Source organism: Peromyscus maniculatus, chromosome 7, assembly GCF_049852395.1.
Source record: "Peromyscus maniculatus bairdii isolate BWxNUB_F1_BW_parent chromosome 7, HU_Pman_BW_mat_3.1, whole genome shotgun sequence".
Classification (NCBI taxonomy): Eukaryota; Metazoa; Chordata; class Mammalia; order Rodentia; family Cricetidae; genus Peromyscus; species Peromyscus maniculatus.
The window spans coordinates 104,206,451-104,224,153 of NC_134858.1; the positions used below are offsets into that span (position 1 = coordinate 104,206,451).

The 17,703-nt window shown below is 52.1% G+C and overlaps 1 protein-coding gene and 1 long non-coding RNA gene across 2 annotated transcripts; one reads left to right on the plus strand and one right to left on the minus strand.

Moving 5' to 3' along the window:
• Positions 1-206: 206 nt before the first annotated feature.
• On the minus strand, positions 207-8,148 carry LOC121830980 (uncharacterized). Its single transcript, XR_013052923.1, has 4 exons — positions 7,884-8,148; positions 5,317-7,151; positions 4,194-4,557; positions 207-1,618 (listed from the first exon to the last, which is right to left on the minus strand). It is a non-coding gene; the product is annotated as an uncharacterized LOC121830980 (long non-coding RNA).
• Tlr9 (toll like receptor 9) lies at positions 4,694-12,195 on the plus strand. Its single transcript, XM_076576977.1, has 2 exons — positions 4,694-5,085; positions 5,892-12,195. Exons 1-2 carry the CDS (start codon positions 5,083-5,085, stop codon positions 8,985-8,987), a joined length of 3,099 nt encoding a protein of 1,032 aa, XP_076433092.1. The 5' UTR covers positions 4,694-5,082; the 3' UTR covers positions 8,988-12,195.
• The last annotated feature ends 5,508 nt before the right edge of the window (positions 12,196-17,703 follow it).

Below are 17,703 nucleotides of genomic sequence, written 5' to 3' on the forward strand. Positions count from 1 at the left end.
ACTCTCTCAGCTTCCTGTCAGCACTTCCCCTACAATAGTGTAGGACTGCGGGAATGGGGAGATGGATCCCTAAGAAGGCACTGTTCGTTTTTGGTTTTGGATTTTCAAGACAAGGTTTCTCTGTGTAGCAGCCCTAGATGTCCTGGAACTAGCTCTGTAGACCAGGCTGACCTTGAACTCGGAGATCCACCTACCTCTGCCTCCTAAGTGCTGGGATTAAAGGCGAGCACCACCACGGCCTGGCTGCACTGTTTGTTTTTTTGAGACAGAATCTTTTTTTTTTTTTTTTTTTTAAGGAAAAAAAGGGTTTATTTTGGCTCACAGCTTGAGGGTGCAGTCCTTCATGACAGGGAAGACTGGTGGCAGGTGCTCGAGGCAGCTGCTCATACTCCATCTACTGCCAGAAGCAGAGGAATGTGGATTCTAGTGCTTAGTTGTGTTCTCCTTCAATCTAGAACCCTAGCCCATGGAACGCCACCCTTCTCCTTCAGTCTAGAACCTCAGCCTGTGGAATGCTGCTCTTTCTTTCAGTCTAGAAACCCCATTCCATGGATCACTGTCCTTCTCCTTCAGTCTAGAACCCCATCCCATGCAACACTACCCTTCTCCTTCAGTCTAGAACCTCAGCCAGTGGAATGCCACCCTTCTCCTTCAAGCTAGAATCCCAGCCCATGGAACACCGTTCTTCTCCTTCAGTCTAGAACCCCAGCCCATGGAAGCCCAGCCCAAGGAACATTGCCCTTCTCCTTCATTCTAGAACTCTAGTCCATGGAACACAGCTGTAGCTAGAGTTTTCCTGCCTGGCCCACAGTCAGGACAAATCTTTGTCACTCACCAGTCCCACAGCCTCTCAGACCCAACCAAGTAAACACACAGAGACTTATACTGCTTACAAACTGTATGGCCGTGGCAGGCTTCTTGCTAACTGTTTTTGTATCTTAAATTAACCCATTTCTATTTATCTGTAAGTTGCCACGTCGTTCCTGGCTTACCAGTATCTTAACATCTTCTCATGGTGGCAGCTGGCAGTGTCTCTCTGCCTCAGCTTTCCACTTCCCAGAATTCTCCTCTCTCCTTGTCCCGCCTATACTTCCTGCCTGGCTACTGGCCAATCAGTGTTTTATTTATTAAACTATCAGAGCAACACATTTAACATACAGAACATCCCACAGCACTTCCCCTTTTCTTTTTTTTCAAAAAGGAAGGTTTTAACTTTCACATAGTAAAATTACAGATAACAAAACAATTATCAAGCAAGAATTACAGTTATAATATCTAGCCTATTTATAATATCTAGTCTATTTGTATTTGGCAGAATTAAAGAAGATATCCTATCTATCTTATATTTGTAAGTCTAAGGTTTCTAACTCATCTAACTTATCTTTTTATCATAACTAAGGAAATTTATAACTATCTAGTCTTCAACTACATCAAAGACCTCAGAAGGATATAATAATACCTGAGAAATGGAAGATGGACACAAGCAACTTTCAGGAGTCTTGCAGGGTAGACAGAGACAGCTGGCAGCATGGACAGTCATCTAATGTTCCTTTGTAAAGTTGGGGCATCTGTCTTCAGTCCACAGGCCTAGAGTCTCTCAGTCACGTCTCTCTGTGTCCTGTAGAATGAGACAGAATCTTACTATGTAGCCCTGGCTAGCCTGGAGCTTTGCTATGCAAACCAGGCTGGCCTCATAAATCACAGAGATCCAGCTGCCTCTGCCTCTTGAGTGCTGGGATTAAAGGTGTGGGCCACTGCACCTGGCACCAAAGAAGGCACTGTTGATCCTACCAGCCTGGGTGAGGGCTCTGGATGGTTTTCATGGCACCAAGGCTATAATGGGTATTCTAGAGACCAGTATCTTGGAGTCTCCAGTCCTGTGTGTCCCTGACCATGTTATCAGCATCCCTGTGCCCCTCTTCAGGCCTGCTTTCCTATTCCCAAGGAATGCAGAGTGGTGAGTGGAAGTGGGCACGTAACTTTGTGGTCCATGAGGAGTCACTCGGCCTCTGGGAAAGTGCCCGAGTTTGATACTCAGCAGAAGCCAGGGGTCAGTCTATGCCTCTGAAGAATGGGTAGACAGCTCCTGGCCCAGGAGAGGAGGGCTGGAGAAACATGCAGCTGCTGAGTGGACACTGTCCTTTCTCCTGGATCAGGGCATTGGCCCATTGCAGGGGCCCGTTTGAACCCCTCTTAAAGCCCCTAGGATTATGGATAGGAAAGCTGGGACCCTGGCAAGGAGCCACAAGAGACTTGGCCCACATACCGGTCGGTTCTCAGGCAGGCAAGAAGATAGCACAGATGACAGGCAAGCTGCCAAGCCAGCCAGACCATTGGCACCGCGGACCCTGCCTGCTATGAGATCCACTCTGATGAGGGGCTGGGCAGAGCCAGGAGACTGATGTAGAACCCTGCCCCTTTTGGGAGAACGGCCCATCATTCATTCTCTCATTCATTCATTCATTCATTCATTCATTCAGACTTCACTCAAAGATACCTTGACACCCAAGTCTGAGTGCTGTGGGCAGGACACAGCCTCAGCAGATACTGAGCAGTGCCGCAGTCACAGATGTAAGTTCTTACCCTCAAGAAGTCAGCATTCCAACAGCAGAGTAAGACAGTACCCAGCAGAGCGTGAAGGTGGGTGGCATGGTGTGGCAGCATTTGAAAAAGGTTATGCAAAGAGAGAACCAGCAGGCCACAGTGCTCAGGCGAGCCAGGCCTGGGCGGGCAGGCTTACTTATGTCTATTTCTTTTGAATCGGGGTTTCACTATGTAGCCCAGGCAGGCCTTGAACTCTCATTCTCCTGCCTCACCCTCGTGATGCCGGAAGAATGGGTGTGTGGCTGAGCTGAGAGGTTCATGAGACAGTCAGGGAAGGCCCCATGGAAAGAGAGGATGATATGAGCCGTGTGTAAAGGCAGAAAATAAAGTGGACCATGTGGGGAAGAGAGTGTCCAGGCAGAGGGGAGAGTATGTTCAAAGGCCCCGAAGCTAGAGAGTGCACAGATTCATCCAAACAGCAAGAAGCCGGGTGGCTGTCAGCAGATCGGCAGAAATGGAATGACAGGGAGCACATAGTACCTGGGCAACTGTTTGGACAGTGACTGGGCTCCAGACAGTTACGGAGGGATCTGGGTAGAGGAGGGACCCAGAATGGAAGTTTTGAACAGAGGGGATGGAGAGATGGCTCAGTGGTTAAGAACATTGGTTGCTTTTCCAGAAGACATAGGTTCAGTTCCCAGCATACACGTGGCAGCTCACAGCTGTGTGTAGCACCAGTTGCAGGAGACCTGACATGCTCTTCTCTTCTGACCTCCTCAGACACTAGGCTTGCAAGTGGTGCAGGCAACACATACACGTGTACACACACACACACACACACACACACACACACACACACACACACACGTATACACAAGGCCTTTCCAGGGGCTCAATGTGAATTGCTGGGGGATATCTTTCTATATACTGTGAATATATGTTATTCTCATCAGTTAATAAGTAAGCTGCTTTGGCCTATGGCAAGGCAGCTTAGAGGCAGGTGGGAAATCCCAGGAGAGAGACAGAAAGAGAAAGGCAGAGGTGGGGAGACACCAGCACCCCCAGGAGAAGCAAGATGTGGAAGTACCAGTAAGCCACAGTAAGCCACGGCCATGTGGCAACTTACAGATAAATAGAAATGGGTTAAGTTATAAGAGCTAGCTGTTAAGAAGCCTGCCATAGCCCACACAGTTTGTAAATAATATAAGCCTCTATGTGTTTACTTGGGTCCAAGTGGCTGCAGGATCTTTAGTGAGAGAGATTGTTCTGGACTGCAGGGGCCAGGCAGGACCCTAGAAACTTACAGCTACAGTGAATAGGCTGCAGGAGATGAGAGAGAGCAGGACCAGGGTGATGTTAGCGATGACGTCAGCTCAGGCAGGCAGATGGACGTGCAGGGAGGCGGACCGTCCCATCCTTCAGGGAAGCTCCTTAAAACTCAGGATGTAAAAACTGAAAAGCTTCAGGAAGTCCCTGAAAGTGATCAGATGTACTAGGCCCTTGCTCCCCAAGCTTGTACTGACAGGAAAGACTGCTGAGAGGCACTGCCAGACCAGCAGGGGTGGGGGTGGGGTGCTGCCTGCAAGAAGCAGAAGCCGGCTGAGCTGCCTGGAAAAGGCTCCGACCAACTGAGTTGCCTGGAAAATTACCTCTCCAACATTTTGAGCTGCCACCAAGATGTGCCATGAAGCTGCGGGTTTCCAGCTTTTGTGGAACCCATGCTGGGGTGGGCTCTTGGTGGTGCATCTGTCTCTGAGTCATGTCTGCTCCTTTAAGTGAGTCCTCACCCATGTAACTCCAGTAAAGCTCACTGGCTAGCCAACTTGGACTCGGGTGACGTCCTCAGCTTTGGCCTGTCATCAGTTGCTTCCTCGGGTGAGTACACATCTGCACGCATCTCCCCAGGAACCGTGTCACAGGACAGCAAGATGACCCAGAGTTCCAGCTGGACCAGCCACTGGGGTCTGATGGGCTACTGGGGGAACTGGGAATGCAGAGCAGGAGTCACTGTTCCTGGAAGAGATGTCGAGGCTGCTGCAGTGGTGAAGGCAGATGTTGGCTCCAGCCTCTGGCTCGCGGAGGCTGCCCAGAGTCGGGGGGCCTGCCCTGGGCGTACCCACAGAGCAAACACTGAGGCATGAGGGTGAGGTGACACCCTCCGCGTGGGTGTCAACGCTCGGCGCAGCTCTGCCAGGCTGCTTCAGACCCTGGTTTCTCATTGACCTTGGGCAGGACTCTGGGCTGTGGTCCCTTCCCGTACCTCCCAGGGGACAGATGTGAGGCCCTCATGGCTGGCTGCGGGGTGAGGGAGAGAATGGAAAGAGGAAGGAGTGAAGAGGCCTGCCTGCCATCTGACTATGCAAATGACCTGTGACTCATGGTACCACCTGCCCTCCCCGGGTAGGGATAAAGTATCTATCAGGCTGCAGCGAAAGTGTCACTTCCTCAGTTCCTCTAAGGGACCCTGGTGGAACATCCTTCTCTGCCGCCCAGCTTGTCGGACGGACGGAGCCTCTAGAGAAGACTCCATTCCCCAACATGGTAGGACCGCAGTTCTTAGCCCCACCCCCACCCCCCGGGAGTGGGCATCATGGGAGGAGGATGATGTTAGAATGGTCACAGTGGAAAGGACAGTCCACTCGGTGCCCTCGGGATGTTCATGGACCCCTGAGGAAACTGCAGCCAAAGTCGTTCTCTGAGCAGGGAGGGATGAACCTGCTAGGTGGGTAGGGAGGTTGAAGCCTGGGACCTCAGTTCCCGGTGGCTGCTGACCTGCACGCGGAAGACCTGCTGCCCGTTGCTCCCTCTGGGCCTTCTGAGTCTCAGCCGGCTGAGGGTTCTCAGGTCAGACTGGGGAAGCGGATGGAGGCTACAAAAGCCAGTTTGTACCAGCGAGAAGCCAGCTACACCTCAGGGGGCTTGAGAGCTCCAGGCACTTTGGCCAAGGAGAGGCCAGGAAGTGAGTGGAGCCCAGCTTCAGGGAGGCCTGGAGGAACAGAGAAAAGAGCTGAGGCCCCAGAGGAGAGGAAGAGAAAGTGTGGGAGGCCCAGTGGGCCCGCTGGAGTCTGTCCTGGCCCTGCTATTATGGGTTGTGTGTTCCCAGCGAAACGCTCCAAGTCTGGGGTCTGGATTTCAGGCCCAATCCTGGTTCTGCGTCCTAGCCCTGAGTCAGTCAGTGGCTGAGCCTAAAACCAAGGAGCGGTTCTGAGCGGGCCCGGAAGGAGGCTGGAGGGGGCGGCACTTGGAGGGGACTTGGAAGCCCTGAAGAACCGGCCCAGTGAGGAAGAGAGGGTAGGAGAGGGAGGGCAGGATAACGCTAGACACTCACCCAGTCCTGGCTCTCACAGGTTCTCTGTCACAGGACCCTTCACCCTGTGTCTCTCCTGGTGCAAGCTGCAGTGCTGGCCGAGGTGCTGGCTCTGGGCACCCTGCCTGCCTTCCTGCCCTGTGAGCTGAAGCCTCGTGGCCTGGTAGACTGCAACTGGCTGTTCCTGAAGTCTGTGCCTCGCTTCTCTGCAGCGGCTGCCCGTTCCAACATCACCAGCCTTTCCTTGATCTCCAACCGCATCCACCACCTGCATAACTCCGACTTCGTCCACCTGTCCAGCCTGCGGCACCTGAACCTCAAGTGGAACTGCCCGCCCACCGGCCTCAGCCCCATGCACTTCCCCTGCCACATGACCATCGAGCGCAACACCTTCGTGGTCGTGCGGACGCTGGAGGAGCTGAATCTGAGCTACAACGGCATCACCACTGTACCCCCGCTGCCCAGCTCCCTGATGAACCTGAGCCTGAGCCACACCAACATCCTGGCACTAGATTCCACCAGCCTTGCCGGCCTGTACAACCTGCGCTTTCTCTTCATGGATGGGAACTGCTACTACAAGAACCCCTGCAATGAGTCAGTGAAGGTGGCCCCAGGTGCCCTCCTGGGCCTGAGCAATCTCACCCACTTGTCACTCAAGTATAACAAACTCGAGAAGGTGCCCCGCCAACTGCCCCCCAGCCTGGAGTACCTCCTGGTGTCCTATAACCACATTGTCAAGCTGGCACCCGAGGACCTCGCCAATCTGACCTCCCTGCGGGTACTTGACGTGGGCGGGAACTGTCGCCGCTGTGACCATGCCTTCAACCCCTGTACAGAATGTGGACAAGAGTCCCTCCAGCTGCACCCCGAGACCTTCCATCACCTGAGCCACCTCGAAGGCCTGGTGCTGAAGGACAGTTCTCTCCACACGCTGAACTCCTCCTGGTTCCAGGGCCTCGTCAACCTTTCAGTGCTGGACCTAAGTGAGAACTTTCTCTATGACAGCATTACCCAAACTATGGCCTTTCAGAACCTGACAAGACTGCGCAAGCTCGACCTGTCCTTCAATTATTGCAAGAAGATATCATTTGCCAAGCGCCACCTGGCAAAGTCCTTCGAGAGTCTGGTGTCACTGCAAGAGCTGAACTTGAACGGCATCTTCTTCCGACTGCTCAACAAGAACACACTCAGGCCGCTGACCAATCTGCCCCACCTCCACACTCTGCATCTTCAGATGAACTTCATTAACCAGGCCCAGCTCAGCATCTTCGGGACCTTCCCAAACCTTCATTTCGTGGACCTGTCAGAGAACCGCATCAGTGAGTCTTTGATAATGTCAGCAGCCACCCCTGAAGAAGCAGATGGTGGGGAGCGGGAGAGTCTGTGGTCTGGGGTTCCTGCCCCAACTCTGCTCAGCACCCCTGGCTCTAAGAACTTCATGGTCAGGTGCAGGAACCTCAACTTTACCTTGGATCTGTCTCGGAACAATCTGGTGGTAGTCAAGCCAGAAATGTTCGTCAACCTCTCACACCTCCAGTGCCTAAGCCTGAGCCACAACAGCATTGCACAGGCTGTCAACGGCTCTCAGTTCCTGCTGCTGACCAATCTGCGGGTGCTAGACCTGTCCCATAACAAGCTGGACTTGTACCACGGGCGCTCGTTCACTGAACTCCCACAATTGCAGGCCCTGGACCTGAGCTACAACAACCAGCCCTTCAGCATGCAGGGGATCGGCCACAACTTTAGTTTTGTGTCCCGTCTGTCCAGGCTGCAGTACCTTAGCCTGGCACACAATGACATTCACAGCCGCGTGTCCTCACATCTTCGCAGTAACTCACTGAGGTCCCTGGACTTCAGTGGCAATGCTGTAGGCCTCATGTGGAGTGAGGGGGACCTTTACCTCCAATTCTTCCAGGATCTGCGGCGCCTGGACCAGCTGGACCTGTCTCAGAATCGCCTGCATATCCTCCTGCCCCAGTACCTCGACAACCTCCCCAAGAGCCTGAGGATTCTGAATCTCCGTGACAATTACCTGTCTTTCTTTAACTGGAGCAGTCTCACCTTCCTGCCCAACCTGAAAGTCCTGGACCTGGCAGGAAATCAGTTAAAGGCCCTGACCAACGGCACCTTGCCTAGTGGCACCCTGCTCCAGAAGCTGGATGTGAGTAGCAACAGTATTATCTCTGTGGCCCCAGCCTTCTTTGCTCTGGCTGTGGAGCTGAAAGAGGTCAACCTCAGCGACAACTACCTCAAGACAGTGGATCGCTCCTGGTTTGGGCCCATAGTGCCGAACCTGACAATGCTAGACGTGAGAAGCAACCCTCTGCACTGTGCCTGTGGAGCGGCCTTCGTGGACTTCCTGCTGGAGGTGCAGACCAAGGTGCCCGGCCTGCCCAACCAGGTGAGGTGTGGCAGTCCCGGCCAGCTGCAGGGCCGGAGCATCTTCGCGCAGGACCTGCGGCTGTGCCTGGATGAGGTCCTCTCCTGGGACTGCTTTGGCCTTTCCCTGTTGGCTGTGGCTGTGGGCGTGGCGGTACCATTACTGCAGCATCTCTGCGGCTGGGACGTCTGGTACTGTTTCCACCTGTGCCTGGCATGGATACCTTTGCTGGCCCGGGGTCGGCGCGGCGCCCAAGCCCTGCCCTACGATGCCTTCGTAGTGTTCGATAAGGCGCAGAGCGCGGTTGCCGACTGGGTGTATAATGAGCTGCGAGTGCGGCTGGAGGAGCGGCGCGGGCGCCGAGCACTGCGCCTGTGCCTGGAGGACCGGGATTGGCTGCCGGGCCAGACGCTCTTCGAGAATCTCTGGGCCTCCATCTATGGCAGCCGCAAGACGCTGTTTGTGCTGGCCCACACGGACAGGGTCAGTGGCCTCCTGCGCACCAGCTTCCTGCTGGCTCAACAGCGCCTGCTGGAGGACCGCAAGGATGTGGTGGTGTTGGTGATCCTGCGCCCCGATGCCCACCGCTCCCGCTACGTGCGCCTGCGCCAGCGCCTCTGCCGCCAGAGTGTGCTCTTCTGGCCCCAGCAGCCCAACGGGCAGGGCAGCTTCTGGGCCCAACTGAGCACAGCCCTGACTAGAGACAACCGCCACTTCTATAACCGGAACTTCTGCCGGGGACCCACAGCAGAGTAGCCCAGAGCAACAATTGGGAACAGCGGCACCTTCACGCCTGGCCACCCGGGTTGCTCCGCCTGCCTTGCTCTGTCCTTCTCCTGCTTTACTCCACGAGTATCCAGCAGGTGCTCAGTACATGCTGCCAAACCACCAACCCTGAGCTCCTGGGCGGTGTGGGTGGGAGGAGAGATGGGAAAATTCTCCCTATCTCCGCATAGTAAAGAGAGAGAAGATAGATAAAAATGGGAGCCACAGAACAAAGGTTGGCTGTGCAGGGCAATTTTCTTCGCAGGCATCTTCCAGGAGGGTCTGAAGATAATCACCAAATGTGGACTCGATCCTTCCCCGAGAACAGGACCGGGTCTGACTTCTTCATTTTATTTTATTTTTTTAAAGCTGTTCTCTGGATGCCCTGCCCTCTGTGCTGGCCTGTGTCAGCACCTGTCTGTCTGTCTTGCCCTCAGCAAGGTCCTGAGAAAACTCCCAAGCAGGGTAGTGCTCACTACTAGGTGTGTAGAAAAAGGGATGATTGCACGCTCGGGCGGCCATGCCTAAGCTGGACAAAGAAGGCCAGCCTTGATTAGAGTCCCACCAGTGCCAGCAGCAGCAAGGAGCTGAGAGCCACAGGAGATCAAAGGTGTGTTCAACCTTTGAGTGTGTATGTGTGTGTGTGTGTGTGTGTGTGTGTGTGTGGTGTGTGTGGTGTGTGTGTATGTGGTGTGTGTGGTGTGTGTGTGTGTGTGTGTGGTGTGTGTGTGTGTGTATGTGTATGTGTGTGTGTGTGTGTGTGTGTGTGGTGTGTGTGGTGTGTGTGTATGTGGTGTGTGTGGTGTGTGTGTGTGTGGTGTGTGTGTGTGTGGTGTGTGTGTGTGGTGTGTGTGTGTGTGTGTGGTGTGTGTGTATGTGTGTGTGTGTATGTGGTGTGTGTGTGTGTGTGTATACACTCGTACGTGTGCATTTGGAGGCCAGCGGTCAACCTCACACGTCATTCTTCCAGTGCTATACGTTCGGTTTTTAAGACAGTCTCTCATTGACCCAGAGCTCACAATTGGTCCATGTTGGCCAGCCAGACAGCCTCCAACTCTCCACCCTCTCCAGCTTCCCAGCCCAGGATTCTAAAGGCACTCACCACACCTAGACTTACCACGTGGTTAGGGGATCAAATTCAGGTCACCATGCTTGCAAACAAGCTATCTTCCCAGGCCTGTGTCCACCCTTTGGACATCATGACAAACACTGTCACCTACATTGTCACATTTGAGATCTGTGTGATGAGTTAAAACAGAACAAATCACGACCAAAAAAAAAAAAAAAAGCTAACAAAAAAATTCAGCGGATGGTTTTGCGTCGGGCTGCATTCACAGCTGTCCATGGGTCCATCAGTCTTTGGGCCACAGATTGAACACACCTATTAAGATGAACTCATAATCCACCCCTTCCCACTTGCATCTAGAGGGTCATGCCAGGTCACTGTACAGACATCAAAAGACACCTGGTGAGCTACCACCTGGCTACAAAGGGAAGGGGTCCTCTTCCATGCACTTGTCTCTCAGACCTGCTTACATTTAGGCTGAGGCCTAGTCACATCTGATCAAGATGACTATGTACATATGTTTCTTTCTTCCTTTTTTTTTTCCCCCAAGACAGGGTTTCTCTGTGCAGCCCCAGCTAGCCTAGAACTCACTCTGTAGACCAGGCTGGCCTTGAACTCAGAGCTCTGCCTGCCTCTGCCTCATGAGCACTGTGATTAAAGGCTTGAGCCACCACTGCCCAGCTCTTTCTTTTTTTAAACCAGGCAGGGTCTCACTACATAGCCCTGGCTAACCTGGAACTCTATGTAGACCAGGCTGGCCTGGGACCCACAGAGATCCACTTGCTTCTGCCTCCCGAGTGCTGGGATTAAAGGTGTGTGCTACCCTGCTCAGAATTTATTTTTTTTTAAATTTTAAATAAATGTGCATTTATTTCGTATGAATGGGGGGGGGGGTGCGCGAGGGCCGTGACTGGCGTGTGGAGGTCAGAGGACAAAGGAGTCAGTTCTCTCCTTCCACCCTGCGCGGTCCAGAGACCAAGCTCAGTTGGAGATGTGAGTCGGTTCCAGGAAAGAAGCTGCGCCTCCCACCGAGCCTTCTGAGAGGCTGATTAAAACGTCAGTCATGGTGTGGAGGCTGGACTGTTGCGGGCCCAGAAACTAATTACAACTTACCTTGGGCTACAATTCTAATAAATTATAACTTACCTTAGCCTTCTGACTGCCCATTCCTTACCTGTCTCTCTGTCTAACCGAACAGATAAATGTGTTCATTTAACAAAAACATAGGGTCCCCCCCCCCCACCAACCAAAAGGCTAAGAATGTTATCAGACAGCACCTGAGGTCTATACTTGAGGTTCACCCGCCCCCTGCTTTGCTTGAACCCACCTACTTAATGTTTCGACCAGTGTATTTGAAAGGTGCCCCGGCTTGCAGTGTTTTTGTGGGATTTTTTGTTTTTTCTGAGACAGGGTTTCTCTGGGTAGCCCTGGCTGTCCTGGAACTCACTCTGTAGACCAGGCTAGACTCCAACTCACAGAGATGTGTTGGGCGTTCCTGGTGAGCTGCAGCTGGTTTGATTGGGGGGGGGGGGTTATAACGCACCTAGCTTTGATCTGTCTTTTGTGATTGTTACCTTTTATCTCCAGTACCTTCTATGTGAATCTTGTCTAAAGGTACAAAGCCTATGCAAAGCTTGGTTGGAGATCAAGCCCGGGGGAAACTGCCATAGTCCTGAACTGGCAATTTGCATTTAGCATTGTCCCTTTGGGGAGCTTAGATAAGAGGTTTGGGGATACAAATTAACTTGCTAAAGGTGTAAATTGGAGAATAATAATAATAATAATAATAATAATAATAAAGCCCTTTGCTAAGCTACAAGTGAATCAGTCCTGAGAGACTGACCCCCCCCCTCTGCAGCTAGAAAGGCAAAAGATTTCTTCCTTAAGGTATGTGAACCCATACCTGATACACAACAGAGATCTGCCTGCCTCTGCCTCCCAAGTGCTGGGATTAAAGGTGTGCACCATTAATGCCTGGTTTCTACTTGTGATTTTCTCTGTTCTGTTACTATAAGAACTTCATCAAACTGTTACCACATTGGAACATGGAATTTGAAGTAACCTATATCTGTGTTCCCAGACCGTGGTCACTGGCATTTGGCTCCAGAATAAACTATCTCTAATCCCCTTCAAGTCCAGAGTTGTGTTTTTGTGTCAACAGAGACACAGGCCTTAACCAGATGGGTCTTCTAACTGGCCCCTAAACATTTTTACTGTGTTTATGTATTTGTTTATTGTGGGAGCCTTTCCCCACTGGGGCTGTCTCATTACCTTTCTCTCTCTCTCTCTCTCTCTCTCTCTCTCTCTCTCTCTCTCTCTCTTTCTCTCTTTCTTTCTTTCTTTCTTTCTTTCGTTCTCTTTCTCCCTCCCTCCCTCCCTCCTTCTCTCTCTCTTTCTTTTTTCGTTTTTTTCCTTCCTGTCTGTCTTTTTCAGACAAGATCTCACTACATAGCCCTGGCTGTCCTAGAACTCACTCTATAGACCAGCCTGGCCTCGAACTCACAGAGATCCCCTGCCTCTGCTTCCTGAGTCCTGGGATTAAAGGTGTAGACCATCACTCCCAGATCTGTGTTTCTAATTCTTTAGGTACAGTGTAGACTTCAGAATACAGCTGGTGTCGGTGGATAGAGTCTGTAGTCAACAAGTCCATTGAACTTGTGGGTAGTGTTGTACCTGGAACCTTCAGGAACCCGACCGATCCTGAGACTGCTGTCTTCAGCACCACAACCACACACAGCCTTTGAGAAGCAGCGGAGAGCACACAGCCTCACAGAGCTGGGGTCTGGAGGGGTGGAGGAGAACTGAACCGGTTTGGCAGGCTCAGGCCAGCAGCCACTCGCGGCCTCCTACTTGGGGATGGGGGAGAGTGTGGGAACTAGCCACAGACCAACTGCTGAGTTTGCAACCTGTTTGCCAGCTGCCCCTTTCCCCTCCTAGGCATCTCCAGGCATAGCCATGAAGGAAGTACCAGCCATCTTCCTCTTTTAAGTGTGTGTGTGTGTGTGTGTGTGTGTGTGTGTGTGTGTGTGACTGGTGTCTGAACTCAAGGCCTTGTAGATGTTGGTACTTTACCATTGAGCTATAACTTCTTTCTGACTCATAGGGCCTTCGCCATGATGTCCCCTCTTATCTTACTCAAATGAAAGACAGGACAGTCCCTGACCTACAGAGTCCCATGCAGGCTCTGTCCTGGGTGGCCTGAGGAAAAACAAAACAAAACAAGAGCTTTCCTCTGCAGCCTGAAAGCCTGGGAAAGTCCCTGTTGAGTGGCTGATTGTTTCAACCACAACCCTAAGCAAAAGTAGGAAGCAGCCTCCGGCCTAGGGCCAATGTTTGGCCGGTTTATCTCCCAGGACAGCAAGGCTGCTCTCTGGCAGTTCCAGGTAGAAGGTGTGTCCACTCAATTGCCCATTCATCTCACAGGAAGCTCTGAGCAGTCTGTGAGACTGGAGGGGGCAGAGCTCCACCAAGTGAGGTTAGGTGGGACCAACTCTGCTGCACTGTGGTTAAAAGCAGTTTCTGGGTGGCTTCCGGCCCTCTCCTCCACACTGTTATTGGCTCAGCCACATCAGGAAAAGTTAGGACGCTGGTCAGGTTATCAGGGGCTGCATTCTAGCCGTTTGGGTTGTCTTGGGCAGGCAACCGTCCTATTGGAAGTTTCAGTTTGCTCATCTCTAAAGAGATTGGCCAGAGCTATTGTGTTGATGACATGTATAAAGGCCTCAGCTGTCATTGTTGGGTATGGGGGTTGATGCTTGGAACCATCAACCAACAAGGCTCCGGCATTTCTCTTTCCTCCCAGAGAATGACACTCCTGGCCAGGAGTCCCTGCCCAGGTCACCGACAAGGTCTGAAGGTGGGCATTGGAGGTATGGGAAGTTCTCTGTGAGAGAATCTGCGGGCCTTTGCATTGCCTCCTCATTTCGGGGAGCAGTGAGGACCAAACAAGCTGAACTACAGGCACAAGACAGGAAAGGCTGACAGGAGGAAAAGGTCAACCTGAGGAAAGTCTGCATACTAGGAGTTTTTATACACGCTTGTATGTGTGCATGTGGGCATGTGTATGTGTGCATGTGTGGGTATACATGGGGGTGTGCACAGAGGCTAGTGGACAACCCAGGTGTTGTCTTCAGGAATGCTGTTGGCCTCCTTAGAATCAGAGTCTCTTCTTGGCCTGAAGCTCACTGATTAAGCTAGACTGGCTGGCCAGTGAGCCCCATGGGTCCTCCCGTCTCAGCTTCAGAAGCACTGGAATTCTGGGAATGCACCATCATGACTGGCCAGTGAGCCTCATGGGTCCTCCTGGCTCTGCTTCCGCAGCACTGGGATTCTGGGAATGCTATCACGAGTGGCATTTTTAAGTGGGGCGGGGGTCAAATCGGGGCCTCATGCTCACAAGACATGTATTTTACTGAACTGAGCCCCCTGCTTGGTCTACTGAGATTTTAACAAACAACTCACTTTGCCAACAAAACTTTCACGGCATCATATAGTTTCACATTAGATTGGCTTAGAAAAGCTATTAATTGTCAATTTTTTTTTTTTTTTTTTTTTTTTTTTTTTTTTGGTTTTTCGAGACAGGGTCTCTCTGTAGTTTTGCGCCTTTCCCGGAACTCACTCTGAAGTCCAGGCTGGCCTCGAACTCACAGAGATCCGCCTGGCTCTGCCTCCCGAGTGCTGGGATTAAAGGCGTGCGCCACCACCGCCCGGCTTAATTGTCAATTTTAAACAGTCACATGTCCCATCTGCTACTTGCGGACTATTCCATCCCGTGTTTTCATAACCTCAAGAAGCAGGAAGGGAAAACAGACCCGCAGACCTTGCTCACCCTGCTGGCTCCATCTTTTGAAGGAAGAGTGGTCCTCCCAAGCATTCAGACATTCCCCCTGCCACAGACAAACAATCCCACTTGAAGGAAAGGTGGTGGCGGGCGTTCTAGGCGTGTGAATGTGAGGGACAATGGGTAGCTCTGGCAGCTGGTGAGGCAGCAAAGCTGGGAAGTCAGGAAGGAAATATATTGTGGTTCTGAGGCGATGTGACTTCTCTCATACCCAGTGGTCTGTCTGGGTATGATGCCTCTATCTGATGGGACCATGACGCAGCCAAGCTCCACGCGATGCGGTCAAACAAAGGGATGTGACCTGTAGGTCTGAGCATAACCCTGCCCGGTGAGAACATGCAGTTGTCCCATCTACAGCTGTGAGACAGACAGGATTTTCATTTCCAGATGCCTGGCCTTTCCTCCGCTCACTTGTTCTGTCTACGTGATTGGGACGTCACTAGGGCCCTCTTTCATTCAATCAATGCGTATTTTCTCAGCACCTCCTGAATATTAGGCTCTGTGCTGGACTTGGAGGGGACAGAATGGAGAAGACAAGACACCTGTCCTCAAAGCAGTATTACAGCCAGGTGGTGGCGCACACCTTTAATCCCAGCACTCAGGAGACAGAGGCAGGCGGATCTCAGAGTTCTAGGTCAGCCTGGTCATCTAGAGAGTTCCAGGACAGCCAGGGCTACACAGAGAAACCCTGTCTCGGGGGTGGGTGTGGGGAAAGAAATATTACAACAGGGAGAGAGCGAGCAACCATGTGTGGAGACCAGGGTGTTGCAGGGCATCGAGGGAGGAGGCCAAGGAAAGTGTGGAGGTTCCAGAGGCTATTTACAGGACTGTTTTCTGAGCCAAATGGCTGCCAGCTGCAGGAATTCCGCTGGACCTGCTGGCCAGAGAGCATCAGAGCTGGGCTTGTTGACTCTTCGAAAAGGTGTAGGGGGTCTCATAGGACCCTTACCCAAGAATCCAGCCACCTTTTCTGTGGTGATTTGAATGTAATTGGTCCCCATAAGCTCATAGGGAGTAGCACTATCAGGAGGTGTGGCTTTGTTGGAAGAAGTGTGTCACTGTGGGGGTGGACTTTGAGGTCTCATGTGTGCTCAAGCCACGCCATGTCTCAGTTCACTTCCTGATGCCTGTGGATCAAGATGTAGGAGTCTCAGAGGCTGGAGAGAAGGCTCAGTGGTTAAGATGCTCTTCGAGAGGACCTGGGTTAAATTCCCAGCACCTACGTGGCAGCTCACAACTGTCTCTAACTCCAAGATCTGACACCCTCACACAGACATACATGCAGGCAAAAGACCAATGCAAATGAAATAAAAGCAAATAATTTTTTAAAAAAGGTTTAAAAAAAAAAAGAAGTAGGATTCTCAGCTCCACCTCCAGCACCACGTGTGGCTGCACGCCACCAGGTTTCCTACCATGATGATAATGGACTAAACCTCTGAAATCGTAAACCACCCCAGTTAAATGGTTTCCTTTGTAAGAGTTGCCATGGTCGTGGTGTCTCTTCACAGCAATAGAAACCCTAATTAAGACGCCTCCTAAGTTGCTGTATGCAATTCTGCCCTAATCGCACATGGCCTGGGGGCCTTCGGGAAGGGCTGAAGGATAGAGGTGAGGGAGGATGAGGGGAGAGGGCTCCATCTTCACAGGCCTGGAACAGTCATCCTAGCTGGGTGTGGTCCTCCCACTGTGGCTGTGCTCTCACCCACACTCCTGGCCATAAATTCATCCACTGCTGCGGTGCTTGGAAAGAAAATGGCCCCCAAAGGGAGGGGCACTACTAGGAGGTGTGGCCTTGTTGGAGGAAGTGCGTCGCTGAGGGGGCGGGCTCTCGGGTCTCTCTTACTCAAGCTTCCCTCAGTGTGACTGTCAGTCGACTTCCTGCTGCTGCCTTCCGGTCAAGACTGAGCACTCTCCGCTCCAGCACCAAGTCTGCCTGCACGCCCCCATGCTCCCGTCATGATAATGGACTGAACCTCTGGAACTGTGAGTCACCTCAGTGAAATGTTTTCTTTATAAGAGTTGCCGTGGCTGGGTGGTGGTGGTGGTGGCAGTGGTGGTGGCGGCGGCGGCGGCGGCGGCGGCGGCGGCGGCAGCAGCAGCAGCAGCAGCAGCAGCAGCAGCAGCAGCGGCGCACGCCTTTAATCCCAGCACTTGGGAGGCAGAGGGAGGCGGATCTCTGTGAGTTCGAGGCCAGCCTGGGCTACAGAGCGAGTTCCAGGACAGCCAGGGCTACACAAAGTAACGCTGTCTTGAAAAACCAAAAAAAAAAAAAAAAAAAAAAAAGAGTTGCCGTGGTGTCTCTTCACAGCAATAAAAACCTTAACTAAGACAATTGCCCTGTAAGGAAGTCTGATGAACTCATTATTTCCCCATAGTGAATTCTGGTGAACACACACCTTGGTTTGCCATTGGGACTGTAGGAGGAGGGTTGGATGCTGTTTACATTTCTCCAAGGGAAGGAATTTTAGCAGCCGAGGGGGTGCCTGGGCTAGCATGCCTGGGAAGGTGTCCTTAGGAATTTTTTTCAAGATTTATTTACTTTATGTATATGAGTGCTCTATCTGTGTGTATGAATTTATGCCAGAAGATGGCACCAGATTTCACTATTGATGGTTGTGAGCCACCATGTGGTTGCTGGGAATTGAACTCAGGGCCTCTGGAAGAGCAGCTGATGCTCTTAAATGCTGAGCCATCTCTCCAGACCTGATTTTTTTTTTTTTCTAATTTGAGACAGGGTTTCTCTGTGTATGCCTGGCTGTCCTGGATCTCACCCTGTAGACCAGGCTGGCCTTGATCTCACA